Below are 26,191 nucleotides of genomic sequence, written 5' to 3'. Positions count from 1 at the left end.
GAATCCAGCTCCAATTGAAGCTGCGATACAGGAGTGAACACGTTCCTTTTTCACTTCAGGCAGTTTTTCACTGGGCTTCTGGCACGTCACCAGAAGAGCCCTAAATAATGCACAGGTTTCACTTGACAGCAAGTCTGGTGACATCAATAATCCATAGAGTGAAGAGAGACAACGCAAGCACAGAGATATCTGGGCGCCTGCTCTGCTCCTCATGTCAGCCATGCATGAACCCCTTGACTGAATCCAGGGCCGGCTCGCAGGCTAGCGTGCAGCCCTGCCACAGAGGATTGGTTGGGAGAACTGGGATGTATTGTTTGGAGGAAAGAGGACTCATCTGGGTGAGTGGTAGAGGGGGTAGGTTAAGTGTCTGAAGGGCTGCCATATGAGAGATCTGGTTGCATCTTCTAAGCCTTAAGAGAGCTAGGATCAATGAGTAGAAGCAACAGAGTGTCAGACTTCAGCTCAACATAATGAACTTCAAAGAGTAAAGGGGTTCCCTTGGAATACGGATGTCATGAGCTCCTCATCACTGAAGTGCTGATGCCCAGGTGGGTGACATCGGGAGGGTGGCTGCCCAAATAGTGTATCACAGTTGGGTTCAACAGGCCCCCTAAGCTCCAGTCCAATCCTGCGAGTCGAGGACCCTTTACCTGGGAATACTGGGGCCTTTTCCAGCTGACAGGGACAAGGACGTTGGAGTTGGAGCCTGAGGAAGTGGAGGATGCGCTCCGGGTGACAGCCATGGCCCTGGGCTTCCCGTCACGCCCAGAGGAGTTCTGCAGTTCATCATACCGCCTCCCGATGATGGGCGTCTACAGGGAAAAGAGCAGAGAAGCATACATTGTTCTCTCTCATCCACAGTCCTTGGTATGTGGCTCAGTCTCCCAGCAGCAACCAAGAACTGCTTATTTGATGAAAATGTACAGAAGTTCAGTGTTACAAGGAGGCTCATTTCCCTGATGTTCAGGAACACATCCTAAACCATTTTGCTTCCCTGTTGGCTCAGATGGTAAAGAATCTGCCTCATTGCAATGCGGGAGACTGAGGTTCGATCCCTGGGTTGGGAAGATCCCCTGGAGAAGGGAATGACTACCCACTCCAGTATTCTTGCCTGGAGAATTCCATGGAAAGAGAAGCCTGTCAAGCTACAGTCCCTGAGGTTGCAAAGAGACACAACTGAGTGACTAACACACAAACCATTTTGCATCTTCAACACGTTCCCACCCTCTTGAGCAGCTGAAAACAAATCCATATTGCTTGTTCTTAAACACACTTTACAGAAATGACTGTAAAGATGAGAAGGAAAACATGCAGGAAAGCAAATTATTTTCAAATGTTTAAGCTTGAAAGACTTTCTTAAAACAAGACCAAGATTCCTTCCCCTCATCCCAACCTGTACTCACCAATTTTATACTCCCAAGTATTTAAAAATTTATTTGAATCTATGTTTTCAATTATTTAAATGAAACAGTCAGGGCCAGGTTCTTGGGCAACATTTAAGAAATTTCACTTCCTGAGGGGTCTGTAATGTGGTGGCTGGGTAGGCAGCACCTCCCAAACTTCAGCCCCAAGGGGGTCTCTGCAGAAACCTGTTCACAGGCCCACATTCAGAGATGAGCACACTGGCTGGGAGCGTTCCACCTGTCTCTCCAGGCCCATCTTTCTGGAGCAACTGGGTCTCTGGGGCGTGCAGCTGATTGGCTGCAGGTTTTCTGTACCTCTTTGGAACAGAATAAACTTTAGTAAAAGAGTAAGCTCCCCTCTCCTACCCTAGCAATAAAAACTGTTTAAAATGGAAAAATATTGATTTGATACCTTAATGTCATATATAAATATCATAATAGCAGCAATAAACAGTGTCTCATCCTGAGTGTTGAACGGTCAATGAGACGACTGTTTGGAAAAAACCCAATCTGGCTACAACTGAGCCAGTAAGTTCCATGTCAGCAGACCTAGTTTATTCCTTTAGTGAACCGATTCATTCAGCCAAGCTGAAGAATATGTATGAAGTACGTTCATGCATTAGACACTGTACAGACCATAATTACAAAGTGGACAGACCACGGTTTCTGCTTTAGGGGTCTTATTGGTCATGGGTTAAGAGACAGGAAAGGAAATGTATTTTTATATCTTAGACTATAAGTACAGGTTTCCAAAAGTTTGTTCATGGACCAGCAGGTAAATCTGACTATTTTGTGTCCTCTTTTCTTCCCGACTCCTTAGTTTGGTTCATAGGTCTCTTCTCTCCACATTCCCTTCACTCTCAAGGCAAGAATTTAAATAGTGGTCCTGTAAAAAGCAGTGTGGGAGACTCCCTGATGGTCCAGTTTTTAGAACTTCACGTGGCCACCGCAGGGGCTGTGAGTTTGATCCCTGGTCGGGCAACTAAAATTCTGTGTGCCATGTGACCCCCCCCAAAAAAATTCCTGGAACTTAATAAAAATGAAAATACAACATATCAACTTAAAAAAATTATTAAAGAAAAAAAGCAGTGTGGCTTGGGGAAGTGACCATAAAGGCAGATTCCATAAATCTCGGTCATTCACTGGTTTGGCTACAGTTCAGGAAACAAGGTTGCAGATACAAGACAGGAGTGGTAGCAGTCAGATAAAGAATGAGTGAAGATCATGGTTTAAAATGCTTAAGATCATTCCATTTCAAAAATTGTCTTTTCTGTGGAATCGCTTTTATATAACTGAGGCTAGCTTCTATTTTTAAAAGCTGCCAAATGAGGGCCCCTGTGAATGTGTTCTTAAAAAAAAAAAAAGAACCTCATTAGGCCTTAGAAGCTTTCATTTGACATAAATGTAAAGTAAGTCTCCCCTTCTCTAGGCGGCTAGTTTTGAACTTTGCCACTATGTATTCATGCTAAAGTTTATGGAAACAGTTAACATACCTCTGAAATATCAAAGTGGAAGTCTAGGGTTTTTCCAGGTAATTCCTTGGATGCGCTCGTCCATACTCGATGTATTTCTATCTTTGAGAGGTCACTGTGTTGGTAGGAAGGCAAAACTAGGCTGGCAGATCGAGAAACCACCAGCTTCAAGATATTCAGAGCTTCTCTCCAGTGAATGCTCTGAAGGAAATGAAACAGTCAGTCAATACTGAAAAAATTATTTCATTAAAAAAAACTAACATGCTCCTAGCTACTGAAACTTCTCATGACCCATCAGAACTCACTGATTTAAAACAGTGCAGGAAATTCTTTGATAAGTAAAAGGCAAATGACATAAAAAAGATAATTTATCTATAAGAGGAGCTACATTTAGGAAATAAGCAAATCAAAAAGACCAGCTTTGTCCACATTCAAATAAACAGAAGTTTAAAATAACAAGGTACCACTTTTGCTAATGAGGTACTTCCTTAATTTGAAAAGCAAAACAAAACACAAACAAAAAAACTCAACCCACATTGCAGTTAGGCTGCTGTTTCCTCACTCCTCGAGATTCTCCCTGCCTCCAGTGTCCATCCACACTTCCTGCTTCTCTAGCTCTTTCTGCTCCATTTGCTTCCCGGGCGTCTGACCTCTGTCCTCAGCCCTCTTCTCTTCTTGTCCATGTTTTCCTCACGACCTAACCCCGGAGTCTGGGAACCATTCTTAACTCCTCTCTCCCCTCCCTCCTGAGAATCTGACCCCTACCCCTGCCCACCTCCATCCTGTTGGCACTGACTCAGCTGAATCCTCCCTGGACTATTTCAGTGGTCTCTTAACTGGTTTCCCCACTTGCAGCCTCTCCTTGGGTCCATCAAACCCATTCCAGCTACAGTGATCTTTCCAGAATCTTTCCAGCTCAAGTCACTTCCTGGCTTAAACACCTTCAAGGGCTCCCCCTGGTGGACAAGGAGGAGTCCACACTCTTCGAGCAAGGCCTACATGGGTCATCTCCTCTGAATTCCCCACACCAGCCGACGTGCTTTTCCTCATGCTCTTCTCTCATCCTGGAATTCCCTTCCTCTACTTCCTTATCAAACTCCTACTCTTCCTGTAAGTCTCACTGTGTTTCGCCATCTTTGTGTCTCTGACAACTCCCAGGCAGACCAAGTCACTCCTCCCATAAAAATATTGAACGTGGATAACCAGCCCAATACACATTATTATTTGCCTAGGACTTGGAATAAAAGCACATGTAGTAAAATGCATCCCCTTCATTGTTAAATTCTGCACAAGGGAGGTCATGGTTTGATATGAAATTAGCCACCATTCAAGATTAGATCTCAAGTACCAGGGATGGTCCACAGGCCTAAGAACAGGTAGTCTAATAAAACATTTTTTTTTTTTTTAACAAGGGGCAAAGATGTGAACTGACCCTCTGTCTCTCGTGAGTGTCAAGTGAGAAAGCGATAATGATCATCTACCATCTACAACTGTTATTGGAGCAATGCCACTTCAAGAAAACAAAAAGCTTGAAAATCATTTTTAGCATTTGCAAATTCTACAAGTAATGTGACTGGTGAAGTGAAGGTGGGGAAAAAATGTTGAAAATTGTCAGGCTTAGTCAGTGAGTTTAACCAGAGAAAACTGAGCATTTGCCCTTGAACTCTGAACTCACTAAGTACACAGTATGTTTTGTTTGTTGGAGTATTTTGAAGTATGCCGATTTCTTAGCGTTAGTTCCTTCAACCCTAAGTGACAACTTTCACCTCTGAATTAACCCTTCTCCTCTGAAATACCTGGTGTAGAACCAGACACACACAAGTTGCTTCTTCTTTCTCCTTTGAAATAGAACCCCTCAAACAAGACCCTGCCCCTGCCCCCCAAGCCGGTACATGCTTTCAGTATCCGGCCTTTAAGCTCAGGAGGCAGAGACGTGTCCTCTGAAGGCTCAGGAACGCACCGGGGCCTGGTCCTGTCTTTCTCCTCAGGACACCGCTCAGGGTGGTGGTCAGCCACCGTCCTGGCTGCTCTCAGTGTGTTACGGGCATCAAGAAATGAACACGCAGCCTGGCACCCGTATAACTACGGCCAAGCACGAGCTCCGTGCAAAGCCTGTCTTTTGGAACGACTGTCTGGAAACATCCTGGTTCGATACTCACTTGCACGTATTTTTCAATGGTCTTCAGAACTTCCACGTTGAACTGCTTTACAGGAACGACAGAAAGGTCCATGTAGCTGAGCAGGCTGTAGATCACCTGCAGGAGGGGCTGCTGCATGCTGGGGAGCCCCTTCTCCAGCAGCTGTGGGGGGAACGCGCAGGCTCAGTCAGGCTGACACCAGATGCCCACACAGCAGCACCAAGGTCTCCTAGCACTTTTATGACTGCTCATGTCCTTAGGAGGGAAAAGAAAATCCTAACTACTGAAGAGGTGGAGACGTTATCAAAGGCAATGCTGTAGGTCTGATATATAAATATAATATTCAGGGACTTCCCTGATGGTCCCGTGGTTAAGACTCTGCTTCCACTGCAGGAGGCACAGGGTGTGATTCCTGCTTGAGAAACTAAGATTCCACAATGCCGCGCAGCACAGCCTAATAAATAAGTAAATAAAAGCTTTTTTAAAAAAGAAAAATGCTTACAAAAAAATTTTTAAATAGCTAAAAAAAAAATTCACACAACGGAATACAAGATAAACCTCAAAAGGAAAGCATCAAATACCACCAGTGACTGAAAATTATAAATGAAAACAAAAGAGATATATCTATAAATTATCAAATTGATGATAGCACTGGGGAGGATATAGGAGGAGTGGAACTCATTGGTGGAAATGTTAACTTGGATAATCTGGCAATTGAGATCAAGAGAACTAAAAGGGTTCATATCTTTTGAAACAGTAATTACACTTTTAGGAACTTTTCCAAACCTAGAGACAGATACTAAGATTTAAGTACGAGATTTCACCAAAGCATTATTTATAATGGTTAAAAAAAAAAAAAAAGAAAAATCTCACACAAAACAAGAAAGTTCTGTAAAGCAATTTAAATGCCAAACACTAGGGAAGTGGATACATAAATTATGGTAATCTGTATGATGAAATACCATGTATTCAACAGAAAATTTTTAAAGACAGTAAAAGATATTAGCTATATTAAGTGAAATAATAAAGAAGGGATATATAGTTTCTATATAATAAATGATGCTAACACTGATGTAAATGGGTGTGTGTTATACAGAAATAACACAGGAAGGACACCCAACAAAATCTTAATAGTGTTTCTCTCTGGATAATTTTAATTATTTTGGATGATTTGTCTTTCTTTCTTTTTCTTTTTTTTTTTTTACTGTTCTGTACCTTCTGAATTTTCTGCTATGAACACATACTGCTTTTATAATCAAGAAAGAAGTCAATGATATTTTCAAAAAGGAAAGAAAAATAATGAGCAAATTGATGTGACAGACATAATGAAAAAAGTTACTGTTCAAAACTAAAAGATAATAGAAATGATTCAAAGAAACAGTGAAATTCCACATCAAAAGTGGCCAAAAGAACTGAACAGTTAACAAATGAGGAAATACTTACACAAATCTATTGTGTGGAAAAATGAGTATCTTCAAAAATATATGCTTTGTTAATGAGTTCAGAGCACACAACAGTTAAATATAGTTAAGTCCTTAAATAAGATCTGAACACCCAAAGTAATTTGAATAAAATCTTCATGTCTCTGGCATGTGCTGACAGGTACCAGGGTAGTAAAAAGGAGTTTACGCTTTGGAGGCAACTATACATCATTTCAAAGGCTGCTCTGACACCTTATACTTGTGGTAGATTACTAAACCCGGCTGATTCTCAGATTCTCTGTTATAATCACTGAGTTGTTGTGAGAATCAGTTGTTTTAACTGATTCTATTCAGCATCTATGATAATATATAGTAAGCAAATACACGATCAATAAACAAAGTTAAGGCTCTTATTATCAGTTTCACATACACATTTTACCCATGGTGGTGGTGGTGGTTTAGTCACTAAGTCGTGTCTGATTCTTGCAACCCCATGGACTGTAGCCCACCAGGCTCCTCTGTCCACAGGATTTTTCAGGAAAGAATATTGGAGTGGATTGCCATTTCCTTCTCCAGGGGATCATCCCAACCCAGGAATCGAACCCGGGTCTCCTGCATTGCAGGCGGATTCTCTACCGACTGAGCTATGAGGGAAGTCCACTACTTTACCCATAGAAACTAAAATAGATTTTATCCTCAATTCAGAACTTACCTCTGCCAGGTAGGTAACCATATTCAAGGTGATGTCAGCATAGGCTTCATGAAGGTACCGGCAGACCACATTGACCCAAGTGGCACAGTCCCTCGTGTAGCTGTGTGTTTTATAAAGAGTCATGACGTGTGCAAGATTGGAAAGTTTGGGGTTCTTCTCTTCCAAACAAACCTTTTACGAGAAGAAAGTCAATTAGGGATACAACAGCCTGATGAATAAGGAAGAAATGCTAGCAATTTTGCTCTAAGCCCCAGCATCCTGGAAAACTGGTTGATACATTTTTGGGGACAGCTGCAGAATGCTTATTTAATTTTCCCCAATTTTTTTCCCACTTATTTTCTCAATAATGAAATGACCATGTGAATCAGCCACCCAGAAACGTGCACTACTAGTGATATCAGTATCTTCAGGTTTATGAAATGTATCACCCCGAGCCTCTGTCCAACATTGGGTCTTGGATCTGCCTGAGGGTGAAGCCCTAAGGCATACCTGAGCGATTCTCTCAGCTACATCCTTACAGAACTGGTTGGGGTTTTCAAAATGCTGTATCAGCTGGGGCAGAAGACACAAGACATTCAGTGGAAACCCTGGATTAGAGAAGATACAAATGGAGACATGTGAATATGGTGCATTGGAGCCATTAACAGCAGGAAGGCCTATTACAGATTTTATTCTGAGGAGATGCAAAAGCAGCCTTTTGAAGTAACTCTGACCTAACATAAAGTCCATGATAAATGTACAACCATAATGGCACCCGTTCAAAGCAGGCACTGAAGTAGATTTGCAATTTTCAGGTACAGTGCTGTCATGCTATTGACTGTTGCAAGTAAGAATCATTGTTGGCATAGATTTTAAAAAGCAGATTAAAATGAACTGAAGCACTAGTTTGAAGTTTTTATCAAAAAAATGTATTTTAAGGAAAACTTGTTTGAAAAGACAGGCCAATAAATTTAAGTTATCAGAAAGATTCTTTGAAATGATGAGGAGTAGCTTAGTTCTACTGTATTAAGCTTTGGCTTCCTGGAAAGAATTGTGGGCCACATGCCATGGTATTAAAAATCTGGTTTGCTGATTTAATTCAAAACAACAGGGAACCAAGGGAATTTTCAAGAGGAAAATAAAGGCTCAGAAAAATAAAAGATTTAAGAGTTAAGAAAAAAGAGGAAATGTCTGTATAAGAGCGATGGAATAAACTAGCACTGTCTGCAATGTGATCTGGAAAGCAGAAAGAAAAATCTCATGTATTATTCTTGCTCCTTTTACATGACTGCCTTAAAAACATCTTTTACAATATACATAGTTAAGACTTATACAGGGCTTCCCTAGTGGCTGAGTGGTGAGGAATCCTCCTGCCAATGCAGGAGACCCAAGTTCAATCCCTGGTCCGAGAAGATGCCACATGCTGCAGGGCAACTAAGCCCATGCACCACAACTATTGAGCCTGTGCTCGAGAGCCTGGGAGCAGCAATTACTGAGCCGACGTGCCGCAACTGCTGAAGCTCACGCACCCTTGAGCCCTTGCTCCACAACAAGAGAAGCCACCACAATGAAGAGTAGCCCCCACTTGCCACAACTGGAGAAAGCCTGCTTGCAGCTAGGACCCAGCACATCAAAAAATAAATTTTAAAAAATTAAAGGAAAACTTCTATACAAATTTTAAAAGAAAAACTCTTCCCAAAGAACCATTTTTTTAAAACACAATCATTAAAAGCGCTAAGCCCGCAGTATCTTATTACACTAAACACATGTTCCACCAAGACCAGAACTTAAGAGTGTGAGCTTTACCAATGGCTTGAGAGGAGTCCACCATGGATACTTTGGACACTGGGGTCAGCAAACTGAACAGCTGCAAGGTAAGGTCGGTGGTAGTGAGGGAGGTGAACCCCTTCAACAGCAGCTGCTGCAACCCCGAAAAGTCTGCCCACTTGAGCTGCGCCTGGAGTTTCTCTAGTTTTTCTCGGTTCTCCACTTTATCCAGCGGCATGTGAGCCAGCAGTCTGTTCAACAGCCTCAGGGCCATTAGGTACTCAAACTCAAAATCGGATTCCATCAAAGCCACAGTGACCCAAAAGATGGTGGCCAACAGGTTGGTTGGATGGTTTATGTGTGATGGATCCGTGAGGCTGTCCTTCAAGGAGGATGAGCTTCTGGCTTTCGAGGAGAGGCCTTGTTGGGTACAGGCCTGAATTCTGTCCAGGGTGGCGCTCCGAGGTGGGTCTGAGGACCGGTCGACAACACCGAACTTCTTGGGTACAGAGAAGCTCCTTTGATGCCGGCTGCGTTCCGCGGTTGCAGTGTTGCCGCTAGCTGCCCCAGGGTTCACATTGAGCTGTCCTGTGCTCTTTCGGCTTGCTGTCAGTTTAGCGTTAGAGCTTAAGTCTGGTGATGAAGAGCTGGGTATAGAAATTAAAGAGTTCAACAGGAATCCAGCGCATTGCAATGAAAGGCTAGTCCTTTTAAGATTCATCAACAAAGTGGGGAAATCATTCCTTGGAAATATTACTTTCTTATCATTATTTTCCGCATTCTTAAATGAAAAGGAATATGTTTCCTTATTCTTAAACATAAAGGTGTGAAAAACCAAACTTAACCAGAACAATCCTAACAAAACAACAAAACCAAACACTGACTTTAACTTATTGAAAAGTTAAAGAAATAAGCAGTTGGCTCTGAAGTTTACTGATCATTCACTTAATTTTTGTTTGAATTTAGGTGAGAATAATTATGAAACAAAATGTGTCCAATAGGTATAAATGTTACTACTCTATTAACTGACCAATAAAAAGAACACAGAAATATCTAGAAAGAAAAATGTAAATGCTTGTGTTAAAGGACAATTTTCGCACTTATAAAATTTATGAAAAATGATTTCTAAGTCTATTTCTATCAACATTGTTGCTGAATTTTTACTGATATAGATTAACCAGTGGGTTTATTTATACAGATAAATATATATGATGGTAGTAATTACACTAAAATTACCTATTATAAAAATGTTCACCTTAAAAAGGAAACAAGGCCCAACCTGCTATAACATTACTGATTCAATTTCAAGCAAGATGAGCTTAATTATCCAAGCAGAATATGAAACTGTGAATGATTTTAAATGGGTTATTAAACATTGACAGGAACAAAAGGAATTAAAAACTAAAAAAGAAAGATCCTAAGGTAGAAATTTCTTTAAGTAAAATCAACATTTCAAATGTTTTTATGGTGATGGATCAGATAAGTCTTGTATATATGCATTTAAAAAAGGATGCTTAATTTGTTTCTATAAAATGTGATAAATAGGATAATTATATAAAATATGAAAAAATAAAGAAACAGGAAATTTAAAAAACTAATATTTGTATTACTTAGAAATAACACATTGTCTAACTTCCTGTGTATATATGTGTCTGTTGTAATTTCCTTTTTTTTTTTTTAAACTGAAGGAAATGTCATACATATTTTTTCGGGTCACAAACAGACTTCAAAAAACTAGATTTGTTCTTTAGACTTTGCCCAAAGTCCAGGCTTCTCCCAAATATTGAGTACAGTGTATCTGATTTTAAAATATTGTTCAGCTGATGCTCACCGAGAGAGTACAGTTAAGAGATCAGTGTTCTTCAAGCAGTCAGACAAGTTGTCCACGGCAGCTTCCAGGGTAAGAAGGGCTTCCATGACATAACCCTGCCAGATACACAAAGACAACATTCTGTGCCACTGCTAGCATCCTGAAGATAAATTTAATGGATACGAACTTTATTCAAACAGTGATACCATCTTTGAAAGCTGGACAGTTATGGCTTCTTTAATTTACAAAGAAATTTTAAGGGCCACTTAGGAAACTCAGATGACTTAGGAGTTAGCAGGTAATCATGATGATTTCTCCCCCTACATGTGAGGTTTTCAACAGACCAGTCTCATTCAAAACCCAACAGGGAGGGGTAAGGCTACAGTGGGCAAGTGTGGCCTCTTGCTGAGGGGGATGGTGGGCATTTGAAATACAGAGTGGCAACATCTGGACGCCAGAGATGAAGAGATGAAGGATGAGAAGGGCTGTGACTTGGGGCATTTTAAAGTGTGCTTCCAATGGCCAGAGGAGAAAAAGCTGCTGAAGTCTCCAGGCATACAGCCCTCTGAGATGCAGAATATTTCTGATGGAAAAGAAGGGCTTGGCCCCAGCTACAGAGCTAGTAATGCCCCTGACTTTCCAGCTGTTCAGCTCCCCCAGTCTCCGGGTTCCACAGTCCACAGGGTCCTCTTGTGGCGTCTACTCTGCCCACTATTTCTTTAGGTTTTCTCAGTTTATGAAAGGCCAGTCACACAGACAGGAGTGGTGCTCTGCACAGACACAATAGCACCCCACCCCCTTCTCTGGGTGAGCAGGCTGCACAACTACATCTCAGGTTGTTAGTAAAAAGACAAAAACAAGACAAAATACCTCCCCTGGCTCCCACCAAACAAAATCAATAAAAACAAAGAGTTGCCAAAGGATTTCGGTTATTGGCTCAATAAAAGTGTCCACTGAATTTCTAGAACAGCACCCCCTCTGGAGAGATATTTGTAAAAACAAAAGTCAACTTCTAGAACTTTTAAATAAATTATACACGTCTGAACGGCTGGAATAATTGGCAGGAGGAAGAAAGGTCAAAGAAAGTCATTAACTCCTCATCTCTGCCCTGAGAGAAGGGTGAATGCCCCCGCTTTCCTTCTGTACCTGAATCTCATCTCCGTGCTCGCCAATCACCTCCACCAGCCGGGAGAGGAGGTCCGACAAGGCGTGTGCTGACAGAGGTTGTTTGAGGGCCCGGAATATCTGGAAGGACCGGCCGGCATAGTGCCGGGAAGAGCTGGCGAGGGCTGTCTGCAGCGCCACTTCACTCAGGTGCTGCTCCAGGTGGAAACCTAGGGCGCAGGGGCGGGAGCAGGTCAGCGCTCAGCAGCTAACCGAGGACACAGTCAGCTGGGCGCTTACAACAGGCTGACTGCACAGCGCCCCCTCCTGGTGGTACTTGTTTAAAAACGAACCCTGTGATGGGGATTGACAGCCTACCACGTATAAGACAGAGCTGATGACTGTGTGTTCAAGTCGCTCAGTCGTGTCCGACTCTTTGCGACACCATGGACTGTAGCCCGCCAGGCTCCTCTGTCCATGGGATTCTCCAGGCGAGAATACTGGAGTGGGTTGCCATTTCCTCCTCCAGGGGATCTTTCCGACCGGGGTATCCAACTGGCATCTTTTACCACTAGCACCATCTGGGAATTCCTCTAACTAATGAGAACCAGCTGTATAGCAGGAAACTACTCAGTGGTCAGTGGTGACTTGAGCCGGAAGGAAATCCAAAAAAGAGGGGATATGTGTATATATAAGGCTGGTTCACTTCGCTATTCAGTAGAAATGTTCACCTTAACACAACACTATACTTCAATAAAATAAAAAATTAAAACCAAATCTGAATCAATCTTAAAGGGGCACAGTGGAATTGAAAGAGTTTGGAGCAAACTTTGTGGGGTAGAAAGCTTCGGAGCCATATGGTCCTGATTTTAAATGAGAGATTTGGGACGCTGGGAAAGAAATGTATTCTCTGTGAGCCTGTTTCCTTGTCTTTACCTTGTGAATCAGAGCATCCACATCAAACAGTGGTTGCGAAAACCAACTTAAAAAGGACTTAGAATGGTGTCTGACACATCACTGGTGCTTACAAATGTATTATTAGTTATTGTGCTGCTACTGTTTGGCATCATTGTTCTGCACTTTTCACATAGAATATGTTCGTTCCTCTGTCATACGAGAATCTGTTAGACACAAGTCTTGTGAATGAAGAGGAAAGTGATGAGTGGATCTGACCGGCCAGGTGGTGCTAGTGGTAAAGAACCCTCCTCCCAATGCAGGAGACATAAGAGACCTGGGTTTAATCCCTGGGTTGGGAAGATCCCCTGGAGGAGGGCATGGCAACCCACTCCAGTATTCTTGCCTAGAGAACCCCATGGGCAGAGGAGCCTGGCGGGCTATAGTCCATGGGTCGCACAGAGTCAGACATGACTGAGGCAACTTAGCACGTCCGCACGCACGTCCGCAAGCACAACCAAGGCCTGGGTCAAACTCCCTGTTCTTCAGAAGCGCCCATAAACAAGCAGCCGTGGAGGTGCAGGCACTGCAAAGAGGCAAGGACTGGTTCAGCTTTCACCTCCTGAGTGTCTGTTCTTCCAACAGCATGAAGGTAATCTCAGCCCTCAGAAAACCATCTGATCATAATAAAATGAAAACATAAGGGAAAATCCATGGCTGAATTCTGGGCCATTAAATCCTCCACTTGTTGCCCCTCTTTATGTGCAGAAAAATCAGGCTATGCGAGTCAGTGGGCCTGATTAAAAACAGCTATTTGTGCTGTCTCGGTGATGGAGAGGCTCTGGGGGCACATTTGATGGTTCCATGAATGTGAACCAGGAGGAAAAATTCAGTGTTACTGTTCCTGGTGCTGCTGCCTGGCTGTCTGAGCCCTGGGACACGTAGTACACCATATAAGACGAAGCTCCTGCGGCACCAAGAAAGTGTCCTGGAAAACAGACTTAGACACGTCCAGGGTAGGAAACACAGGATTTAACCCTTACAGGTGGTTCACAACCTATGAATGGATATTTCAAAATAGTTTTTTACATCTTTGTTTTGCTTTTCAAAACATATTTTTCTATTTAAGCCATTTTATATGTGGAGGTTAGGTCCCATGGTGATGAATAAACACTTATTTAAATCACACTGCTGGAGGGACTCCCCTGGTGGCCCAGTGGTTAAGACTCTGCACTTACACTGCCTAGGAGTGTGGGTTCAATTCCTGATCAGGGACCTACGATCTCACATGCCACACAGTGTGGCCAAAAAATCTGAAAAAATGAAAAAAATAAATCATACTGTTGGAAGTATTCTAGCAGGATTGCTGACCCCCAGTCCCCTAAGATGATGTCCTTTGGGAAAAGCTATTTAATGAGTGGCAGAGAAAAGAAAGGGGCTTCCTGGGTGGCTCAATGGTAAAGAACCCAACTGCCAATGCAGGAGATTTGGGTTCAATCCCTGGGTAGAGAAGATCCCCTGGAGGAGGAAATGGCAACCCACTCCAGTATTCTTGCCTGGAGAATCCCATGGACAGAGGAGGCCAGCGGGTTACAGTCCACGGGGTCAGAAAGAGTCGGACACAACTGAGCGACTAAACAACAACAACGGAGAAAAGAAAAAGGTTTCCTTTTCTCCCTGTTACACAATGAACCCACATTTCTCAGTCCTCCTCACAGTCAGATGTGACCTTGGGCCTGAGTTCTGGCCAGTGGGACACGGGGAGATGCACTGGATGCCACACTCAAGGCTAGCAGGTAAACTCCTCCGGGGTAACCCTCCACGCACCCTGTTCCTCCACCTGCCCCTGGACACAGGGGGTTGAGTAGACACCTCTGAGCCTAGCGGGTGGCAGAGACACAGAGCGGGGAGGGTCCCTGAAGCACCAGGTGGAAAGCCGCTCCCAAACATCCACACTGAACTGTTATGAGATCCAGAAACAGCCTCTTGTTTCGGTCTCTGAGCTTTGGGGGTTATTTATTACAGCGGCTATGCTACCCTGACTAATACAAGTGTTTCCAGGAACACATCTTATTGTGCTATACCGGAAGTAGGCAGAAAGCAGCCACGTTCAAGAGAATTGTAGTGAGTAAAAATATCTTGAGAAAGATGTGAAAAGACACAGAATGTTCTAAGTGAAAGTGAAGTTGCTCAGTCGTGTCCAACTCTTTGCAACCCCATGGACTGTAGCCTACCAGGCTCTTCTGTCCATGGAATTTTCCAGGCAAGAGTGGGTTGCCATTTCCTTCTCCAGGGGATCTTCCCGACCCAGGGATTGAACCCAGGTCTCCTGCATTGTGGGCAGATGCTTTACTGTCTCAGACACCAGGGAAGACCAGAATGTTCTAAGCAGCCTGAAACATGCTCTGAGAATATGCTATATATGGCATTCATACTTTTTCTCATTTTTAGTATCTTTATACTATCAAGAGGAGAAGGAAATGGCAACCCACTCCAGTATTCTTGTCTAGAGAATCCTGTGGACAGAGGAGCCTGGTGGGCTGCTGTCCATAGGGTCACACAGAGTCGGACACAACTGAAGCGACTTAGCATGCATACATGCATTGGAGAAGGAAATGACAGCCCACTCCCGTGTTCTTGCCTGGAGAATCCCAGGGACAGAGGAGCCTGGTGGGCTGTCGTCTATGGGATCACACAGAGTTGGACACAACTGAAGCGACTTAGCAGCAGCAGCATACCATCAAGAGTTTTACACAAATGAAGAGTTCACATGCATCACAAAATTTTTCCTTCAAAGCTATTGAAATGACTTAGGTGGGGGAAATACCAATAAAAGCAGTCTTAATACTTCAAAGAAATTCCAAAGGGGAAACTCAAAACAAGAAATGGCAATTCCATTCTGGGAACAACTTTCCCATTTCAGTTTAACAGTATATTTTGTTTCTTAGCATGTATCCTCTGATAATGAAAAGATATGTGGCTTATCTGGAATGTTTCAAACTGTAAAATGTGCTAATTATCAGAGCAGCCAGAAGAGCTGGTGAGACATATTTACTATGGCCAGCCTGCTGAGTGAGAAAAGGCAGAGATAGCTGTTTATCAGGCTGAGGAGCCAAATTTAAATTTCACACACATATCAGTCCTGGCCAAGCAGATCCGAATGGAATCCAGCTAAGGGCTTAAATATTGTAAGGCCACTAGTGCCTAGTGTGAGCTACTAGTGCTACTAATGCATCAGACCATGTTCAGAATATTGAGTGGTCACTGGCACAGGACTTGTCAGCAAATACTTTTAAAGCCAAAAACATTTTATTGAAAAATTATTATTATTTAAAAAAAACCCAGTTTGCAAGACAGGCCATTTTCTCCCAGTTGAGTCTGATGACAGCGAATAAAATTTCTTTCTCATGGCCTTTTTAAAATAAAATTAATATAGGCACAGTTTAGTTGTAGGGAGGGAAATGAAGCAAAGAGAAGAGAGACACTGGGGAAATTATTTGATAGAGCATAATGCAACTATATGTGACATTAACTATCATGAAGTTAGGCACACCTGAAAAAGCTTCAATACCCCCATGAATATTCCTTGGCTATTGCTGCCAAATGGAGGATTTTACACACATACAGACACACACACACACACATAAATACATACACAGTGTTATATGGGGAGAATGAGCTCCGTTACAGAAAAATGCTGAAAGTGGGCTTTGTACAAATAGGATGAAGTACCTGATTTGGAATCTCTGAACACAGATACAACATGACGTAGAAAATTGGTGAGTTGTTCAGCGCTCTTTGAATTCTGATTTTTGGGTGTGATGTCCTCATGGCACCAAAGTGGACCAAATGCCCTTCAACAAAACACACAAACTGTCAAAAATGTAACTATCATTTTGCATAACCATATACACAGTTCTAACTCCAAAGGGGCAACATACATTTAAAAAAAAATTTACTTATTAATTTGATAGAAAATTTCAGTTTTATAAAGCTTAAGAGCACACTCAAAATAGATCTGCTTAACTAACGGAGACATACTTTTTCATATGTTTTGCTCACAAAATTAAAACTTCTCAATTCACCAGGACAGTGTTCATTCAGCACATAACAGGTTATTTGTCTTAAATGAAATGATGTAACATGTCAAATAAAATGCAGATTTAGAAACAGACTCCCTTTATACATTTTAGAATTTGCAGAGATAACATTTTATCAGGATCACATTGTTAGGTTAAGTTGCCAAACACTGTAGGACAAACTGAAGATACAACCTCTATTGTCTATTTGGTTTTCTCTGTGGTAAGAGCGGGATGGATCCGCGTGTGAGAATTTCAGAGAACACCATTCCCAGCACTGACACTGGTGCATAGTGAGAAAGCCTTTCTTCTCCACAAACCAGTCGTCCCTGAGACACCCTACAAGGAGGCACCACCAGCCCCTATCTGAGCTTCCTGTGCGTTAAATTCTATATTGAACTGAGCGTATGAGAACTGAACCAAAAGCTAAAATCATTCCTCAAAAGACCCATAAAATCTGAAAAAAAATGGGATCACTCACAGTTTTCTTGATTTTGATCTATTATTAGTTGGATTCCTTCCCCAACATGCGTCTGATTGCTTCTCGTTCCTGAATTCCATTTATAAATGACCCTTTGGACTAGGGGAGCAGATAAGGGTCCCCCCTCTGCAGCTGCTACTGGGTTGACCACGGCTAATACTTTGGGTTTCCAGAGCAATGTTCTCTGCCAAGTCTTGGAACTCCCAGAGGCTGGAGGCTCTAATAGATGGTGAAAGTCACACTTGCCTCCTGCCTGCATCTGCTACCTGCTCATCAGGCAGGAAGTCTCCCTTCTCCTCCACTGTGACATCAGGGGAGTTGTAGACAGTGCCTACCAGGGTCTGCCTTGTACACAAAGGACAGCAGATGCCATTCAGAAGAGAGGAGACTTCACTAGAATTTTTATCTGCAGTTTTAAAATGATGGCACTCTTCCAAAAGACTAATCCGAAAACAGAAGCCCATCTCCTGACCTCTCCCTTACCTGGTCGTCAGAAACTCAATGAGCTTGTTTGCCTTCTCATCAGTGTCGGCAGCCGCATCCACATCTTCTACCTCCTGGGTCATCTGTGGGAGGTTCCCACTGCTGCCTCCCAGACTGATGCTGGACGAGGTGGAGCTGGAGCTGAGCCCTGAGTCTGGTACCGGGGACGACTGGTCCTCTCTCAGGAAGTCGAAGCCACCTGGTGGGAGACAAGGTCCAGGTGGAATGTGCAGGCCAGGCACTGAATAAGGTCAGGAGGTATGCATCAGGAAGTGTGCAGTTATTTAAATTTTTTGGGAAAAAAAAAACCACTTGATTTTTGGCTATGGCTATGATTAAATGAGACTGAAACTCTTTCTCTGCTTATGGAATAGTTGCACTGCCGTGTAAACCAGTGTGATTTGGCAATAGATGGTGCTCTGCTATTTTCTACTTGGTGTCTCCCCCCCCCGCCTTTTCTCCCCCAAGATACCACCTTTTATTTATCAGACTGGTAAAGACAAAAAAGTTTAGTAATAGTAGGTGTACAATACACACTGTTAAATATTGTGGGTTTAAATTAGTGCAACAATCTTGGAGAACAATTTGCAATATCAATAAAAAATTTAAAGACATCTACCTTTTGTTCGAACCAATCACCACAAACTAAGAAATGTATCCTGGAGATACAGACTAAAAGTACATCAAAGTATACGAGCCTAGGGGCTCAAGGAGGCATTTTGTATATTGGCCAAGAAGCAAAACAGACACAAACCAGGACAATTTCTCCAGCTGTGGATAAGAAACATATGAGTTAAGACATGTGGTTCAATGGATACTATGCAGTATATAAAAAGAATGGCATGGAACCATTTGTGCTAAGATACAAAGATCTTCAAAATACCCAGTCTTCTGATTAAGCTCACTTAATCAGTCTTTTTCTAACAGACTTACCAAATCATTTGATGCTCTGGTGTTTTAATTGATGCTTTCTGCAAAATAAGTGAGTGTGTGTGTCTGCGTGTGCATGCTTTCACACACCCATTGACTGATGAATAGCTTTGTTACACATTTGAACCTAACTGTGCTGTAGGTAAATTATTCTTGGGCAACAGACGATTTAACTATACGACATTGAGAGGGTAACAGGCAGGAAGGCCAGGGGTCTCCAAACGGAGGAAATAGGCTGCAAGTGCTAGACATTTTTATCTCTCTTAAGCGGCAGGAGGAAACAAACTAGCGATATTTTTTTTCCTTCTCTATACAAATTTAAAAGGAGGTTTCTCTTAAAATACTGTGTTGCCATGACACCTGGTTTCACCTGAAGCTAACTATTCTCAAACCTTGAGTTAACCAATACATTTTTCTTATGGAAATGTTTGTCTTAAGCTATGTTAATGTGCTATGCATTTACCCCAGACTCTGTCTTCAAGTTGGTTCCACCAAATGGCTTAGAACCTACTTGACAAACCAGTATGTTATCCTCAGATATTGTTCCCCTAATCCATGTAAACGAAACTATTTGTATGGTAATCTGCCCTTCTATAAGATTCAAGTCAATTGTTTTATGGCCTGGGATGAATCATCTGGTGCCATTATTATCACAAAATGCAATTTATGGATCAGAAGCCTGGTGCCATTCTGAATTTTAAGACATTCCTTCTTTTCATTAAAAGACTGCTAGTGACTATATAACATCCAGCTGAAGACTAGCAGGGGGGTACTCTTTCTGCCCCCTCTGATGCCTGTGTCAGAAGCTTTCTCTGTCTCCTTTATACTTTAATAAACCTTTATTACACAAAAGCTCTGAGTGATCCAGCCTCGCCTCTGGCCCTGGATTGAATTTGTCTCCTCCGGAGGCCAAGAATCCTGGCGTCTTATCGTTCAGCAACAACCTTTCAACATGATACTATTTTTGAGGATAACAGCCTCTAATAGCAATAAGTAGGTTATACACAATGTTTTGCATAAATGTGCCCAGAACTCTGAATGTGTATATTAATTTTGTGTGTGTGTGTGTGTGTGTGTGTGTATTAATTTAATGTAATTATGTCTCAAGGTACATAGGGAAATGTCTTGGACCTTGGTGATACCTGATCTCAAAATACTGGAGGTGGTCACTGTTTTGCACATTCTCCCCCATGGGTGTTCCAGACTCATGCTCTCTCAGTCAGTGGATATTAATTTTTTTGATAACATATTTAATGAAAATAGCAATCACAGTAGTAATTTAAAAAGTATATTTGGAAATACTTACTAAGGAAGAAGGATTTTAACATCAAGTAAAACAGTGCATGTTTATTGTGCATAATGGTGCATATTCTATCCCTTAGAAAGCTGGGGCAAGGGTAAAAGCAGAGACGCTGATGTGGGCTCCAGGGACACCCCCAGGTATCCTCAGACTTATGACTCTGTCTCAGGCCCCCTGCCCCCCCTCGTGTTACCTGTATAGAGATACTCGGGCTGATAAGCTGGCTGAACTGTGAGAGTCTTGGCTTCGCCCATCTCCCGAGTCTGTAGGAGCACAGAAGCAATGGCATGGAAACTGCTGTTGCAAGACAGGGCAATCAGGAGGTGAAGAAGCAATTTTTTGCTGTGTTCAAAGACTTCTGGCCGGTAATGGTCCAAACCTGGAACAAGACGGCGGAATCCCTTAATATAAACAAACCTTCAGCTCGACTAGATTCCAGGGATGGCAAAGATTCCAAGATGCCTGGGAGGAACATGTTAGAGGAATGTTTAGTTTCCTTTGTTAGTTTGTTACCAACATAAAGAAATCTGGCTTAGGAAAAATCAAATGTTTTATTCCTTAAAAAATGTTCTTATGAAATGCTGATAGATGGACTTTTCTTGACCTCTCTGTAGCATCTGACATGTTTAGCATTCCTCTTTCCTGAGATGTTCTCTTCCCTGTTACTAAAGGTTTCTAACTTTAACTCTCTCTCTAAGTATCCCTGCCTGGCTGATTCCTCTTTCCATTTTTTTATTTTTTGCTCTGCAACTTGGGTATTTTAATATCTCAGTGCTTAGCTGACCGTGTTCTACATTCTTTCTCTTTATGCATTGACTGTGTCTCGTGGCTTTAAATTTATCATGGAGAACCAAAGCCCCTAGAAGAAGTCCAGTTTGTTTTGAGTATCTCTATAGAAGTAGCATGGATGAGGTACCGCTCTATATTATGGTGCCAGGACAATTTTAAACAATGACTAATCAACTGGAATTTTAGAGATGTCACAGTGAAAAACAGAAGATATTAGGTATTTCAGAAAAGCAGGATGGCCACGTAAAAGCTCCCTGGGATGACTTGCGTAGGTTTCGGACTCTAGTGGCCAGAATTCCTCTGGGTTCCAGGCTTACCTAAGAAGACAGCATGGAGCAGCAGCGGGAGATGAAGAGCCCAGTCCTCTCTGACACTGTGGTCCACCACCATCTCAGTCATAAAGATGACAGCGACGTTGCACCTAATCAATGAAAATGATGACATCAACACCATGTCCGAAGAGGATGGAAACAGACTGACAGGTCGCTCGGGCACAATCACGTCCAACTCGTCAGCCTTGAAGAATTAGGTGAGACCCTGATTCCAGGGAAATGGAGTGTAACTTCTGACACAGCACAGAGCTCCATGAGAAGAAACTTTACTTGAGCTAATTCACGTAACGGGGACTCTTACCAGTCCCTTTTTTGAAGGGCTGAGGGATGAAGAGACTCGGAAGACAAGGGTTCTTTCTTTTAGCTGCTCACAATCGAAAAGGCATAACAGAATGAACACCCACACCAAGGGCACATCAAGGAAAAATTCAAAGGGCTGCAAGGCAGCTTTGCACACTGGTTAATGTTTGACCAAGGTCAGTCAGCATGCTGAGAGCTGCAGTTCAAGTCACTTGTGTTCCCTCTGATTTCAAACATCATTTCAATTGATGGGACCTGGAACAGGTTTCTCTTTTCATAGGAAGAAAAATCTAGTCAGAGCTAAGCGATCACTCCCCTCCATCTGCACATGCTACTCACCTGTGGAGTGGCCCCCGGGGGGTGATGGTCTCTGGGAGGTAGTCCACCAGGGGGGCCCAGCACCCCCCCGTGCAAGGCATGGGTAGGGGCTGCGGCTGTTTGGTCTCCGTGATAGTCAGAAGCCAGCCGGTGTAGGGAGAAATTGGGTCATCTGTAGCGTGAGAAAGACGAACGTGCTTCATTTACAGGGACAGAAGCTGCTTGTTTTCCTGACTTGCCTTTTTAGAAAGCAACTCACAAATTCGTGCTTATAAAAATAACTTCCTAACCATTCCATTTGGTGACTATGAAATTATATGATCTAACCATTCCATTTGGTGACTATGAAATTATACGATCAAATGGGCTGGAATTACTTCATTAAGTTTCTTTCATTCCTTTATTTCTTGGGTATCTAATTTATAGTTATTCATTATAGAGCAACTGAAAACATAGATACACAAGAAGAAAAACCCTACATCATGTGAATTCCCATCACTGTGACAACTCACTCCTTCTCTCATCTCCTCCATCTCAGTAAAATGTGATTTCTTATTTTCATTTCACTCAGGATGGGAGTTTGGGAATCCTCCCTGACTTCTCACTTATATATATATAAATTTATTTTTTAATTGAAGGATAATTGCTTTACAGAATTATGTTGGCTTCTGCCAAACATCAACATGAATCAGCCATAGTTGCTTATATTTCTAATAACCATGGTGATGGTGGTAGTGACAGTAATAATAAAAATAATAACGTCAGAACTAATGGAGAGACAGCTTGGGCTTCCTTGGTGGCTCTCCTGACAATGCAGGAGACGTGGGTTTAATCCCTGGGTTGGGAAGATACTCTGGAGAAGGAATGGCAACCCACTCCAGTATTCTTGCCCGGAGAATCCCATGAATAGAGGAGCCTGGTGGGCTACAGTCCATGGGGTTGCAAAGAGTCAGACACGACTGAGCAACTAACAACAGCAAGGGGTTACCTCATGTCAGGCAATGGTCTATACGTTTCACGTATTAATAACCCAACATAACCCAACGATAGGTAACTATTATCCCAATCTTGTAGAGGGGACGCTGAGGTTAAGTAACTTGCCACCATCCTCATATTCAGTAAGCTCTCCCTCAAAACAAACCCAAGAAATGACCACTTCTCACCATCTCTATCACTCCATCCTGGGCTGAGCCCTCACCATCTCTCACGGGAGGCAGAGCCTCCCACCATCTCCCTGCCTCGATGCTTAACCCTCTGCAATCTATTCTCAGCAGAGCAGCCAGAGCCATCCTCCTTTTTTAAAGATTTCTTTTTTTTAATGTAGACAATCTTTAAAGTCTTTATTGAATTTGTTTTCAATATCACTTCTGTTTTATGTTTTGGGTTTTTTTTTTTGCCTGGAGGCATGTGGGATCTTAGCTCCCCAATCAGGGATTGAACCCACACCCCCTGCACTGGAAGGTAAAGAATTAACCACTAGACCACCAGGGAAGTCCCCAGAGCCCTCCTTTGAAAACAGAAGTCCATTCAGAGTCCCTTTTTCTGCATACCACTGGCCAGTGGCTCTCCTTTACATTCAAAATGAAATCTAGCATTCAATTCGCACCAGGGCCTGTAAGGCCTGACAAGACCTCCCCCGTTTCTCGGCTCATCTCCTATTCCCGTGCCCTCTGCTCATGGCACCCCAGTCACCTTGCCTTTCTTTGCTGTTCTGTGACCATGCCAGGCACTGTCCACCAGCTTTATAGACTAGGTCTGAATCTGTTTGCCTGTCATATCCAAGGTGGTATTTTTTTTTTTTTAATAAAAAATACTTTGAAGAGGCTACACCTTTCTTTTTAGATAAACCCAGACTAGGAAGTGCTGGGCTGTGAGGTCTCTCCTGATCCCTTCTCATTCATCTTAGCCTTGCTCATACCCTCAGAATTCAGGGAGAAAATAACTACCCCTGACATATATCATATAGCCGGTCATAAGGTTTGGAACTGAACCTGCAAACCTTTGCTTCTCTCATAGCATAGACTGTACCCATCACTGGGTAGCTGGAACCAAAAATGCATCAGGCAGGATCCAGTTACCAGAGTTCTGATGGTACTTGTGCCCTAATGGATGAACTGCTTCATCTGGGGACAGCTGAAGTCAATTCTGTTACTTGACAAATAGAAAAGGATCTTAGCATCTATTTTATGGACTTTCTATGATGAGATCTGTTTGAGTAGCTTGATTTCCACGTTTCTTTGACTTGAGAAATTTAAGATTTGAGCTCTCAGCAACCCAACTATATACTCTGAACTTTAATTTTCCTGGTTAATATCAGTAATCAAGTGAAGAATATTACTGACACATGACTCAATCAAATTCAAGTACTATACCAAAAATTACCCAGTAAGATGCTATTTATGCTGGTATGACAAATTTATAAACATTTCTGGGTAAAACAGAGGCCATGATGATACTACTAGACTACTCTTTCTGCCTTATTTTCACTCACAGTAGCCAGTGATCTGAGTTTATATAATGACATAGTTGCTCATTTTGCTATAATTACCCTCTGAAAGTCACTATTTTAAACTACATAAGGAATATAAAGTTTCAATACCAAAGGGATGTATTTTCAAAGATGTATTTTCAAAGTGATTATTACTTTGTTACAGTGTTTTCTACCAAATTCTGTGTCCTGCATGCAGAACAAAGAGATACACTTTGAGGGAATCAACTGGTCGAAGTGCAACAATATTCCTAATGTAAAATCCACAGTCATAGAATGTTTCGCTTCATTAGAGCATGCCTGTCCCATTCTGGGGAAGTCAGGATTGGACTGCCTAACATTTCCATGACTCAATTTTTCTGTCCTCAAAATTTTGTGTTACCAAGTATTATGTAGCAAGGAGACTGTTCTTGAACCAACAACTCCATCCCTCAGGGTACTGCTCTCATCTATAAAATCTGGTCCTGCCTAGAACTAATGGTCTGTGCTCTTGAAATGCAACTGTTTGGGGCCTGGAAGGCTAAGTACCCTGATGGGCACAGAAATGAGGGAAGGTGCATAAGTTTTCCCCGGCCCCAGCCTCATACTAACTGTTCTAGAAAAAGGTTTTATAGGGACACAGTTAAAACTTGGGCTTCCCAGGCGGCCCTAGTGGTCGCCTGCCAATGCAGAAGACAGAAGAGATGTGGGTTCAATCCCTGGGTTGGGAAGATCCCTTGGAGGAGGGGATGGTGACCCACTCCAATATTCTTGCCTGAGAAATCCCATGGACAGAGGAGCTTGGCAGGCTACAGTCCACGGGGGTCACAAAGAGCCAGACATGCCTGAGCACATGAGCACAGTTAAAACTTAACCCGAGTATGGCAATATTACATGGATTTTAGACATTCCTTCCACTGATATTTTGAATGGTGGAGAATTGCCTATCTGTGCATTAAGAAGTAAAACTGAAATGTAGTGTCATTAGAACTACTGGGTTGGCCAAAAAGCTTATTTGGGTTTTTCATACCATTGTACTGAAAAGCCTGAACAAACTTTTTGGCCAACCTAAAACACTCACCTCTTACCGTACTCTGCACATTTCCCATAAGAACAAAATAATTCAAAACAGCCAGTACAAAAGTTCCTTGCGCTAACTTACAAAATGGACCTGACTCATGAGATATCATATTATGATTTCCGCCCAAACAAGGAAGTTCCAGAAGATAGTTTACCAATTTCCTTACACAGCTAATATGTCACTGGGAATGTTTGCTGCTTCCAGAATTCCTGTAACTTGTGAACAAGTAACTGCGACCACTCCCTGACCAATAAGTGTACAACCTGTCTGAGGCTTAAACAAAATCAATGAATGCATTGATCTTTCCAGTTTTTCCAGCTTCCCAAAGTACAGTGTGATTCCTGGGACAATCGTATCTCCTAGTCTGGCAAGGTTTTCACTAGGTCCCTGAGAAATTAAATGTGAAAACAGATCTATCCTGGGTGAGCTGACTCACAAAGCTTAAAGGTTAAATCCATTCCCAAGACAGGCAGGAGAACTGAACGGAAACCTTTGTTTTCTAAAGAGACAATCTTGTACTAGCCTTTTGCCAAATGCATCACCCAGGAAAAGGGCCAAGAAGATAAAAATATGGTTTTAGGTAGTAGCTCAAAGTTTTCCTAATTCTGATTCATCTACTGTTTGGTTTGTTTTTACTTTGAACAGACTGACTCTCTGCATAGTTGGATTAAATGGTTACTTAATTATTTGTGGGCCTCTTTTTACTGATCAGAATAAGAATAATCAAAACACTCATTTTCCGTTCACTAACCGCTTGCCCTCCATGTGAAACCCCTCCGGCTGTTAGAGCTTACTTTTATCCTCATCATAGGAGCCTCCTGAACTGTTGCTGTATCTCGACTCCAGACGCGTGTGGGCTCTGATGACGTTACTGAACCTGCAAATACAAGAACAGCCGTCACGAGATACTGACACATGTGTGCTATGTGCT

At 42.4% G+C, this 26,191-nt stretch overlaps 1 protein-coding gene across 4 annotated transcripts in view; it reads right to left on the bottom strand.

Annotated features, from left to right (window-relative positions):
- FRY (FRY microtubule binding protein) overlaps window positions 1-26,191 on the bottom strand; it is a 321,997-nt gene that overhangs the window by 37,450 nt on the left and 258,356 nt on the right. For all 4 annotated transcript variants that reach the window (XM_070471761.1, XM_070471762.1, XM_070471763.1 and 1 more), the window contains 14 exons: window positions 26,055-26,137; window positions 21,734-21,884; window positions 21,080-21,183; window positions 20,167-20,352; window positions 17,744-17,942; window positions 16,433-16,554; window positions 11,849-12,036; window positions 10,724-10,818; window positions 8,932-9,539; window positions 7,636-7,733; window positions 7,147-7,317; window positions 5,035-5,175; window positions 2,897-3,076; window positions 651-812 (listed from right to left, as the gene is read on the bottom strand). In XM_070471761.1, coding sequence (XP_070327862.1) covers window positions 651-812; window positions 2,897-3,076; window positions 5,035-5,175; window positions 7,147-7,317; window positions 7,636-7,733; window positions 8,932-9,539; window positions 10,724-10,818; window positions 11,849-12,036; window positions 16,433-16,554; window positions 17,744-17,942; window positions 20,167-20,352; window positions 21,080-21,183; window positions 21,734-21,884; window positions 26,055-26,137 — 2,488 coding nt within the window. The remainder of the gene's footprint in view (window positions 1-650; window positions 813-2,896; window positions 3,077-5,034; window positions 5,176-7,146; window positions 7,318-7,635; window positions 7,734-8,931; window positions 9,540-10,723; window positions 10,819-11,848; window positions 12,037-16,432; window positions 16,555-17,743; window positions 17,943-20,166; window positions 20,353-21,079; window positions 21,184-21,733; window positions 21,885-26,054; window positions 26,138-26,191) is intronic.

The sequence above is a fragment of the Odocoileus virginianus genome, chromosome 8 (genome assembly GCF_023699985.2).
Source record: "Odocoileus virginianus isolate 20LAN1187 ecotype Illinois chromosome 8, Ovbor_1.2, whole genome shotgun sequence".
NCBI lineage: Eukaryota > Metazoa > Chordata > Mammalia > Artiodactyla > Cervidae > Odocoileus > Odocoileus virginianus.
The sequence above is the reverse complement of the archived record's forward strand: the minus strand, read 5'-3'. Positions and strand labels throughout refer to the sequence as shown.